At 38.5% G+C, this 12,438-nt stretch overlaps 1 protein-coding gene across 1 annotated transcript in view; it reads left to right on the plus strand.

Annotated features, from left to right (window-relative positions):
* Positions 1 to 12,438, plus strand: part of LOC136866665 (transforming growth factor beta receptor type 3) — a 310,806-nt gene that overhangs the window by 49,050 nt on the left and 249,318 nt on the right. Inside the window, exon 4 of the mRNA XM_068227001.1 lies at positions 6,038 to 6,432. Coding sequence (XP_068083102.1) covers positions 6,038 to 6,432 — 395 coding nt within the window. The remainder of the gene's footprint in view (positions 1 to 6,037; positions 6,433 to 12,438) is intronic.

Genomic DNA, 12,438 nt, shown 5'->3' on the forward strand with positions numbered 1-12,438 from the left:
CCCTAACACCCCTTCCTGTAAATGAATATTTGCCCCAGTTTGTCCTCCTGAATTCCAACTTTATCTTCATATTGTGATCTTTCCTACTTTTATAAACGTCACTCAAACTTATTCGTCTACTAATGTCATTCCACGCCATCTCTCCACTGACAGCTCGGAACATCCCACTTACAAGTCATTACTTTCATTTTTGATCCGTATTGAAAACAGCGATCTCACTTAATTTACAAAAGGTATACATTTATTATTCAACATATTCAATACATACAGTACCACATTATGTGGTTAATTAGACATAAAAGATGTGAAAATTATGGACATGTTTCGCACTTCTTTTATGTCTAATTAACCACATAACGTGGTGCTGTATGTATTGAATAGGTTGAATAATAAATGTATACCTTTTGTAAATTAAGTGAGACATACCACTTAAGATGTATATAGGAAAATATTTAATATTTATTTCCACCTATTCAATACAATACAAGATGTTGGCATTTAAGTTAAAACATTTTTTAAATGTGAAACATGTTTCACCTCTTACTGTGAGGCATCTTCAGTCACTATCAGAACCTTATTATTTTTGTCAGGCATCAGGTTAAAATTATTCTAAAATGTGTTTGATGGTGGTTCATGTTTGTGGGTTACTGTAGTCACGTCCTAGTTCTTGAACCATGGGCAACGGCTGAGTGGCCTAGTAAGTGGTCCTGAGAGTCGGGATACCAGTTGCTATGGAATGGGAGTGGGCATCTCGGACATATTCTGAGTCATGGCCCTCCTTGTACTCAGGCGGCTAGGACTATACAATTCACCGGTGGTCCATAACCCGTTAGAGGAGAGATCCTCACTTGGACTATGTGCAAGTAGGGTAGCATCCTGCTTCATGAATTTACCGAGCTCAGAGCATTTTAAGCAAGCCTCGGACCTATGGGAGTAACGGAGTCCCACTCCCATTTGACAGGCGAGGGACTCCTTGGAAACAACTTGGCGAACGAAATGGAATTCGATGGGGAGCTATCAGTATTATGGGGCTTATGGAAGAAAGAAAGTAGAACTGGCTGAGTCAGCAAAGAGGATGCAATTGGATGTGCTAGGAGTAAGTGATATTTGGGTAAGGGGAGATAACGAGGAAGAGATAGGAGATTATAAAGTGTACTTATGGGTGTTAGAAAGGGAAGGGCAGAGTCTGGGGTAGGGCTCTTTATCAGGAATACCATTGTACGCAACATAGTTTCTGTTAGGCACGTAAATGAGCGAATGATGTGGGTAGATTTATCAGTTGAAGGAATTAGGACTAGAATTGTGTCCGTGTATTCACCATGTGAGGGTGCAAATGAGGATGAAGTTGACAAGTTTTATGAAGCATTGAGTGACATAGTGGTCGGGGTCAGCAGCAAGGATAGAATAGTGCTAATGGGTGATTTCAATGCGAGAGTTGGGAATAGAAATGAAGGATACGAAAGGATGATTGGTAAATGTGGGGAAGATATGGAGGCTAATGGGAATGGGAAGCGTTTGCTGGACTTCTGTGCTAGTATGGGTTTAGCTGTTACAAATACATTCTTCAAGCATAAGGCTATTCACCGCTACACATGGGAGGCTAGGGGTACCAGATCCATAATAGACTATATCTTAACAGACTTTGAATTCAGGAAATCTGTTAGGAATGTACGAGTTTTCCGCGGATTTTTCGATGATTCAGACCACTATCGGATCTGTAGTGAACTAAGTATCTCTAGGCCTAGGGTACAGAAAGTGAAATCTGTCTGCAAACGAATAAGGGTAGAAAATCTCAAGGACGAGGAAATTAGACAGAAGTAGATGGATATGATTAGTGAGAAGTTTCAAACAGTAGACAGTAAGCAGGTTCAGGATATAGAAAGTGAATGGGTGGCATACAGGGATGCTGTAGTAGAAACAGCAAGGGAATGCCTAGGAACAGCTGTGTGTAAAAATGGGAAAAGGCGAACATCATGGTGGAATGATGAAGTGAGAGCAGCTTGTAAACGTAAAAAGGAGGCTTATCAGAAATGGCTCCAAACAAGGGCAGAGGCAGACAGGGATTTGTACGTAAATGAAAGAAACAGAGCGAACAAATAGTTGTTGAATCAAAAAAGAAGTCATGGGAAGATTTTGGTAACAACCTGGAAAGGCTAGGTCAAGCAGCAGGGAAACTTTTCTGGACAGTAATAAAGAATCTTAGGAAGGGAGGGAAAAGCGAAATGAACAGAGTTTTGAGTAATTCAGGTGAACTCATAATTGATCCCAGGGAATCACTGGAGAGGTGGAGGGAATACTTTGAACATCTTCTTAATGTTAAAGGAAATCATCCTGGTGGTGTTGAGAACAGCCAAGCTCATGGGGAGGAGGAAAATGATGTTGGTGAAATTATGCTTGAGGAAGTGGAAAGGATGGTAAATAAACTCCATTGTCATAAGGCAGCAGGAATAGATGAAATTACCTGAAATGGTGAAGTATAGTGTGAAGGCAGGGATGAAATGGCGTCATAGAGTAGTAAAATTAGCATGGAGTGTTGGTAAGGTACCTTCAGATTGGACAAAAGCAGTAATTGCACCTATCTATAAGCAAGGGAACAGGAAGGATTTCAACAACTATCGAGGTATCTCATTGATTAGTATACCAGGCAAAGTATTCACTGCCATCTTGGAAGGGAGGGTGCGATCAGTGGTTGAGAGGAAGTTGGATGAAAACCAGTGTGGTTTCAGACCACAGAGAGGCTGTCAGGATCAGATTTTCAGTATGCGCCAGGTAATTGAAAAATGCTACGAGAGGAATAGGCAGTTGTGTTTATGTTTTGTAGATCTAGAGAAAGCATATAACAGGGTAATGAGGGAAAAGGTGTTTGCCATACTGGGGGACTATGGAATTAAAGGTAGATTATTAAAATCAATCAAAGGCATTTATGTTGACAATTGGGCTTCAGTGAGAATCGATGGTAGGATGAGTTCTTGGTTCAGGGTGCTTTCAGGGGTTAGACAAGGCTGTAATCTTTCACCTTTGCTATTCGTAGTTTACATGGATCATCTGCTGAAAGGTATAAAATGGCAGGGAGGGATTGAGTTAGGTGGAAATGTAGTTAGCAGTCTGGCCTATGCTGACGACTTGGTCTTAATGGCAGATTGTGCCGAAAGCCTGCAGTCTAATATCTTGGAACTTGAAAATTGGTGCAATGAGTATGGTATGAAAATTAGCCTCTCAAAGACTAAATTGATGTCAGTAGGTAAGAAATTCAACAGAATTGAATGTCAGATTGGTGATACAAAGCTAGAACAGGTAGATAATTTCAAGTATTTAGGTTGTGTGTTCTCCCAGGATGGTAATATGGTAAGTGAGATTGAATCAAGGTGTCGTAAAGCTAATGCAGTGAGCTCGCAGTTGCGATCAACAGTATTCTGTAAGAAAGAAGTCAGCTCCCAGACGAAACTATCTTTACATCGATCTTTTTTCAGATCAACTTTGCTTTACGGGAACGAAAGCTGGGTGGACTCAGGATATCTTATTCATAAATTAGAAATAACAGACATGAAAGTAGCAAGAATGATTGCTGGTACAAACCGGTGGGAACAATGGCAGGAGGGTACTTGGAATGGGGATATAAAAGCTAATTCAGGAATGAACTCGATGGATGAAGCTGTATGCATAAACCTGCTTCGGTGGTGGGGTCATGTGAGGCGAATGGAGGAGGATAGGTTACCTATTAGAATAATGGACTCTGCTATGGAGGGTAAGAGAAGTAGAGGTAGACCAAGACGACGATGGTTAAACTCGGTTTCTAACGATTTAAAGATAAGAGGTATAGAACTAAATGAGGCCACAATACGTTTAGTAAATTCACAGAGGCTTGCAGACTGAATGCTGAAAGGCATAACAGTCTGTGATGATAATGTATGTATGTATGTATGTATGTATGTATGTATTTATTATTTATATATATTTTCGCAACCGAAACTATTACAGACTGGATCATTAAGCTATTCACCGAGTTCCATCGGCATTTGAAAGCACAGTGCCGGACATTGAATATGTTGTGCTGATCTTCAGGAGCTAGCAATTTGCTTCAATCAATCAAGTGACTCGTCTTTGACTTCTACACCATTTTGGGACTTCATATTTATTAAATTGTGTTGCGACTTCGCGCCTGATAGTATATGCAGGCTGGCTCACTTAACTGTTCACCTCTTCTCGTAAACATTTTGAGACAGTGCCGAACTTTGCGTGTGTTGTGCTACTACTCAGAAGATTGCGCCTCACTTCATATAAGTGACTGACCTTCTACTTCTTCTAGTTTCTACAATTTAAAATCGCACAGTGCCAACCCCCATTATAATATATTGCCTCTTCAACTGTTTTGTGAAAGACTCATTCTTTAATATCTTATTTACCTATGCATTGTTTGTGCATTTTATTCGGCTAATGATGACCCGGATTGGGCTCGAAACCGGTACCGCTTCCGCTTATAATTAAATAGGAATGTAACACTACATTTCATATTTATTTGTATTGAATAGGTTGAACTACGTTATTTGTTATTTCAATTTAATTGTCACCCACATCTCATACGTTGTGAACCTCAGGAAGAATGCAAAATATTAAAATTGTCATGGATATGTCATTAATGGAAGTTTGTGATGTCACTAGACAGTGCTTTAAGGAATAGATATGGGCAGATATTCAATGAAATTGATTAATTTCCAATTATGATTAGACAGACAGGACAGTACTTTCGCAAATGGAGATTACAACCGAATCCAAATAAAAGTGAAGTTACATGTTTTCACCTTAGCAACAAAATGGCCAATCGTGAACTGAAGGTTCAGTTTGAGAACACTTGTCTTGCCCACAACAGATATCCACAATATCTAGGGATTACTCTAGACAGAACTCTGTCCTTCAAGAACTTCAGAATACGGCTGCTAAGTTACGATCAAGAAACATCATCTTACAGAAGCTGTGTGGAACCACCTGGGAATCATTAGCATCTACCCTACAGTCTTCAGCTCTTGGTCTTGTGTACTCTGCTGCAGAATACTGCTCATTGATATGGCTGAACAGCAGTCACACCAAATTAATTGACACTCAGCTGAATCACATTATGCGTATGATATCAGGGACAATTAGATCTACTCCCACTTTCTGGCTGCCTGTTCTATCCCATATTCCACCACCTCACCTCCGTCGATAAATTGCTTTCCTACTAGATTATAAAAAAATAACTAACAACAGTTAGTTGCCAATCCATGGTGACATGAATGATGCTCTTATTAACAGGCTAAAATCTAGACACCCACCTATTAGAACAGCCAGAAACCTAGCAGATGCTAACTTTAATCTGCTTCAGGCCTGGAAGCAAGTATGGATATCCAGTGCTCCATCAGAATATCATTATCTACCATGGCTTAAAAACAAACCAGAGGGTTTTGATCTTCCAAGAAAGACCTGGACAACTATCAACAGGATTTGGACTGGCCATGGCAGATGTGCCGACTCCCTCCATAAATGGGGAGTACTTAATTCGGCAGCGTGCAGTTGTGGTGCCATGAAGCAAACAGTTCAGCATATTGTGGAGCAGTGTCCTCCCACTGCCTACCAGGGAAACCCAAGCGACTTTTTTCTGCTCTCACCCTTGTGTGTTGACTATGTAAATAGTTTGAACCTGTAAATACTTCAAACTGTAAATATTATGTATTACTATTGTATTTATATGTAATGTGATGTGTTAGCCATACGCTAAATAAATAAATAAATAATTCTCAGTGTAAATATCATGGAGGGTGACTAGGAGTTCTAACATTGGAATTAATAAATTCTTAAAATAGCAGCACATTATTTTATATGTAGCTTAATTTCATTTAGTTAGTAACAATGGAAACACAAGCCTTTGATTTGATTTGTATGCTAAGAAAGAATAGTTTCATTAATTGCTTGCCTTCATTTTAAGAATGCAATTTTTGCAAGTTTGCACTTTGGGTGTATCATACTTTATATATTGCTAATATCCTATCTTAAAATTTTACAGAGAACCCTGAACTATGTGTGGTAATGTCACCTTTAGTTACACCCTACTTCACGCCTTGGTTGGACACTCCTCGCAAAGCACGAGGATGTTGGGCTAACTCAGGACACTCTGCTGAACTGCATGAAGTTCATGTCCTGGTCCTGCAGGCATCACCTGGTTCAGGTCATGTGACATTACAGCTGAAGAGAATTACTGACAAAGGTGCAGGAGATCCATCCCATTCTGGAACCTTAATGACGGAGACGAACAAAACTCTTGGACGACTTGCCCTTGTTCTAAGTGCAGATCGACCTGTGGTTTGGCATCTTGGAGCCAGCCTCGGTGATTTTTCTGATGAATATGATGATGAAGACGAAACCCATAGTAATTTATTTGCATCTCTACCATTTGTGGTGGTGAGTTGAACTTAAGAGATTAACATATTACCATATTTCTATGTATGAACAGTGTATTCATAAACCATGGATCTTCAATTTCAATATCTCATTTGGTGATAAATATTTTAGTCAATTAAGGTGATAATTTATTGAGTGGACTGTAAGTGCTAACATCTATTATTGTTGTTATTTAAAGTGGTTAATTTTTATTTATTCATACTTCCCAATTTATGGGTTGCCACTGGACAAAGTGTACCATACAAAGTGTATTACTATAATATGTAAGTTTGTAAATACATTAGCGTCAGAAAGTTTAGACTCACCTACGAAAATTAATCATTTTCTTAAATATTTGTTTTCTGTGTGTTGATAAGTGGTACTTTAGTTCTGTTACTTATGCATGGATGCTTTCAGCACTTTCATAAAGCTATTTCAGTGCATATTGCAAGATTTTACTTTATCTTTTCAAAGAAGTTGACAGATTTATGGTCTCCAGCTCTTACTGCCTGCTTCTACCTGGATATCTTCTGGCCTTTTCCCAGGTAATAAACATACCTCTCTCATGTGATTACTTGTCCTTCTTGTTTTCTTGCTGTCTTGGAAGTCAACAGTTAGTCTACAGAAGTTTTCCTGAGCAGTTGTATGTTAATCTCTGTACCAGATTGTTTATTTTCTACATTGATGTTATCTGGGCATAACTATGGTAACGACACACATCAAACAATCGAATATGGGGAAGGAGGCTAATATAACCTGAGAAAACAGAGCCAAGGCTTGTGCTTATAAAGAAATTGGGTGGTCAAATTAAAAAATTGCAGAAAAATTGGAAATTTCAGAGTGCAGCGTCGACCATGCAGTGGACATCCAAGGAAGACTTCTAAAATTGAAGATAACCATATTTTAATCCTCAGCAAGTGTGACAGAAGGCATACAGCAGTATATTTTTGCTCAGAGATAAAACAAAAGAACAACCTGTGTCTGTGACAACAGTGAAAAATCGTCTGCTTGAGGCGGGATTGTTTGGTCGCATAGCAGCACGGAAACCATCTTTGTAAACTATACACAAGCAGAAAAGGCTACAATGGGCCAAAATGCATGCTAACTGGACCGCTGAACAATGGAAAAGGGTGCTTTGGATGGATGAATCTAAATTTGAAAAATTCGGTTCCAATCGTCGCCAATACGTTCGAAAGGGTTATGGAATCCTGCATACTTCCATCCGTGAAGCATGGAGGAGGAAATGTGATGGCATGGGGATGTTTTGGAAATAATCAGGTTGGTGATTTGGTGAAAGTAGAGGGAATACTGGAAAAGAAACAATATCACCGTATCTTTTTGTGCAGTGCCATGCCATCTGGAATGAAGCTGATTGGTGAAGGATATGTTCTACAGCAGGACGATGATCCTAAACACACCTCTTATTAGTGCAAGCAGTATCTGGAAAGGAAACAACCTGAAGGAAAATTGGAATTAATGGTCTGGCCTCTTCAATCACCCGATCTGTCACCTATTGAACTTTTGTGGGAAGAACTTGACAGGAAAGTGAAAGAAAAGGCGCTGGGCAGTGTGGATGTGTTGTGGCAATGTTTGTTAGAAACCTGGGGATGTATAAATACAGAGATTTTGGAAAAATTAACAGCTAGAGTGCCACGCATCTGTAAAGCAGTAATCAAAGCAAAGACACATTGATGACCAGGAAGTGTCATTGCTTAAGATGTTGTGATTGTGTTTCTAGCTCCCTGTGAATGATCAGTGTAAAGGAAAATCTAGTGAAATGTATAATAAAACCAGTTCTAAAAACATAGCTATTTCCATGTTGATTTTCAACAAATAGCCCCTATCTTTCATGGTAAGTGAAAATTCATGGGTGAGTCTAAACTTTCTGATGCTAATGTATATAACTTTATAAATTTATGAAGATTATGCAGTTTTGACCAAGATGACATTATTATTATTATTATTATTATTATTATTATTATTATTATTATTATTATTATTATTATTATTGTTGGTGGTGGTGGTGGTGGTGGTGGTGGTGGTGGTGGTGGTGGTGGTGGTGGTGGTGGTGTTGTTGTTGTTGTTGTTGTTGTTGTAATACCCTGTCCTGTGTTAACCATTTCATTTCTATATAACTGCTACATCCTACATATGCTCTAATCTGCTTGTCTACCCCTACCGTTCTTACCACCTACACTTCCCTAAAAAAACCAGCTGTACATGTCCTGGGTGTCCTATCATTCTGTCTCTTCTTCTGGTCAAATTTAGCCATATTAATCCCTCTCACCAATTCAAAACAGTATCTCTTCATTTGTGATTCTGTCTACCCATCTCACCTTCAGCATTCTTCTGTAACACCACATTTCAAAAGCTTTTGTTCTCTTTCTTTTGGAGTTAGTTATCATCCATGTTTCACTTCCATACAATGCCACAATGTCCTCCTTACTTCTACCATCATTAGTTATTTTACTACCGAAGTAACAATACGCATCTACTTCCTTTAAGACATTTCCTAATCGAATATTTCCTGCATTCCCTGACCTTGTTCGGCTGCACTCCATTACTTTTGTTTTGGACTTATTTCTATCTTGTATTTCTTCCCCAAGGCTGTCCTTACCATTCAGAATTTCTCCAGATCTTTTGCAGAGTCAGATAAAATAACAATATCATTGGCAGATCTCAGGGTTTTGATTTCCTCTCCTTCGACCTTGATTCCTTTTCCAAATTCCTCTTTGCTTTCCTATATTGAATGTTCTATGTACATATTGAAAAGGGAAGGGGACAAACTGCATCCTTGCCTCACTCCTTTCTGGATTGCTGCCTCTTTTTCAAAGCCCTCGATTCTGATCACTACAGACTGGTTTCTGTACAGATTGTAGATAATTCTCCTTTCTTGTGTATCTGATCCCGATCACCTTCTGAATCTCAAATAGCTTGGTCCAATCAACATTATTGAATGCCTTTTCTAGATCTACGAATGCCATGTATGTGGGCTCATCTTTCTTAATTCGATCCTCTAAGATCAGACATAAAGTCAGGATTTTCTCACGTGTTCCCACATTTCTTCTGAAGCCAAATTGATCTTTACCCAACTCAGTTTCAACTTTTCTTTCCATGCCTCTGTAAATAATACGTGTTAAAATTTTGCAGGTGTGAGATAGTAAACTAATGGTGTAGTAGTTTTCGCACTTGTCAGCACCAGCTTTCACGGGAATAGGTATAACAATATTCTGCTGAAAATTGGATGGCGCTTCTCCTGTATCATACATCGTACGTGTAGCCGCTTAGGAAGCGTGCACATAAATAGTAATAATAATACTAATGATAATAAAATATGAATTATGAAAATGAAAATAATAAAACCAATGATAATAATAATAATAATAATAATAATAATCAACATCAAAGAGGCTCCCCAAATGTTAAAGTTGAAAGAGGGGAAAGTCAAAAGAGTAAAGAGCTTCAAGTATCTTGGAGAAATAGTTCAAGAGAATGGATCAGAGAAGCTAGCTCTGATAGAACGAGCGAGAAAAATGGAAACAGCGTATCAGCTCACTAGAGACACCTACAACAAGAAAGCTTTGTCATATGGAGCCAAATTAAGACATCTGGACACACTCATCAGACCTGATTGCTTATACGCAGCAGAAACATTGGACATGATTGGAAAGGGAGATCTAGAGAACATCAGAAAGAAAGAGAGGAAAATGCTCTGGAAGATCTTGGGCCCGAAAATGAAAGGTGGCGAGAGGAGACTTATACCCAACAAAGAACTATACCAGAAGACAGAGGAAGTCGTCGTATTGATGAAAAAGCGAAGGCTTCAATTTTATGGACATCTACTGAGAATGGACACCAACTGACTGACAAAAAGGATTTTCAGCTTCTTCAGCCTAAGGAAGACGGAACCAAAATGGTTTCGGGAAGTAAGGACCGACCTGGCCAGGATAGGAGTAGAAAAAGAGGACGTACTGGACAGAAACAAATTTAGACAAAAAGTGAAGGAGTTCTAGGGTTTCCAGGAGACTGGGAAAGAACTTGTGAAGAAGAAGAAGAAGAAGAAGAAGAAGAAGAAGAAGAAGAAGAAGAAGAAGAAGAAGAAGAAGAAGAAGAAGAAGAAGATAACCTACACAGAAGAACAGAAGAAAGAAGTCAGTGAGAGGATGAAGAAGTACTGGCAGAATGTGAAGTCAGGACTGGTGAAAAATAACGTAAAGACTGTAAAACGTGGTCCATAGATGGCCGGAACGATAATAAATAAATAAATAATAATAATAAAAATGAACTTGGAAAATAATAAAATAACAAAGTAGCCGTAGTTTCATATCTAAGCTTGGAAATACGACGGTTGACTTATAAACATAACTTACAGGTCTAATAAACGAAAACTAAGGAAGGAGTGTGGAATGTGTTGGAGCCCTCTTGAGGTCCATGGGAAAGTATGCCATTATGGGGAAGAAAAGGTTCATGATCATCCACCTCAAACTCATAATATTGACAAATTAAAAGACACAATTACACATAAAAGAAACAACTAGATGGCAGAACAATTGGCAATTAATTTTTGAAATAAATGCAATAAACTTTCATCAAGGATTCACAGAGTGAATGGAGGCATCCTCGAAAGAATCAAATTTAATACAATACGTTATTCAAGAGAGAATGTTACATTTACATGTAATAACAAAACATCGAGCCAGAATAGGTTTGCCTCCAAAGACAACATGTAACGGATTAGCCTAACAGTGAAGTTCTACAGAAACTCAATTACGGTGAGTATGGTAATCTAGAGGAAACTCCTGCGCACAAAATAAACTCTTGATACGTTAAAGACGACAAAGGCCGAAACATAAGAATGAATTTAAATTAAAGAAAATACAAAAAGATTAGGGGAATAGCGCTTACCGTGAGAGGCTGTAGGCCCCGTCGGAGCCAGTCCTTGAGCACACCTGCTTGCAAGGACAGTCAGATGGTAAAGACGCTGACAAAATGCATCACACACGCAAAGCCAGCAGAAGGCCGGAAATGGCCCGATCACAAATAACCAATAGGACACCAAATTTCTCTAGATTCCCATTTTTTGCCAATTGGAAAGATCATTATTCTGACCAATCCAATTGCATGACCATATATGGTCATTTCCTAACCTGCTGATGCAAGAGGAATTGCATCACCCATCTCTCCACGTGCAGTACCTACTGATCCAAAAGTTATGTATCGCACACATTTCACCAAAGCACAATATTACAATTTTCTTCCAGTTACATTAAAAATCTACAATCTTTAAATGTTTTTCACTTGAGGCTTCTTGAAATAAATTTAACTGACACACAACACTAATACAACACAACTAAATTAAATTTAAATACAAGGTCACTTAATAGCTCTTGCAATGTTCATTTACAGTTCCAGATATATAAATAATTTCTTGATCTGTCCAGAAAAATATTCAAAAGTTCATAAGTCCCAAATTCTGTTCTTGAAGCTTCCCTAAATTCCATAAAGGAAATATTACAATAATATTCAAAACACATTCTAATTAACATTTTCTCTTCAAACATAATTTTCTTCCAGTTACATTAAAAAATTCCAGCAGAGTCCATGGTCCATATTTCTTCATTTTCCGGAATAAGTAAAATATACTAATTTTTTAAAGACCAAAATGAAATTCTGCTGTCCTTTCTTGATGACACACAGGTCACAGTACACACTAAGTGGAATAACCTCACCTTCCTCCTAAGGCAGTCAGTAATTCAGAGGGTATGTCGTTAATTCCCGGTGCCTTGCTACTACTAAGCTCTCTCAAAGCCCAGTTGAATTCTGACCTCAAAATTGGGTCTCCCATGTCATCAGCATCATCTACTTGATAAACACCTGTTGCTGTTGGATATGTTTCTGCCATCGTTCTGATTTCTTTCCCTAGGAGTGGTTTTCTATCTGAGCTCTTAATATTCATACACCTAGTTTTCCTTTCTCCATAGATTTCCTTGATTTTCCTGTATACAGCATCTACCTTTCCTAGGCCAG

Source organism: Anabrus simplex, chromosome 3, assembly GCF_040414725.1.
Source record: "Anabrus simplex isolate iqAnaSimp1 chromosome 3, ASM4041472v1, whole genome shotgun sequence".
In the NCBI taxonomy this organism is placed as follows: domain Eukaryota; kingdom Metazoa; phylum Arthropoda; class Insecta; order Orthoptera; family Tettigoniidae; genus Anabrus; species Anabrus simplex.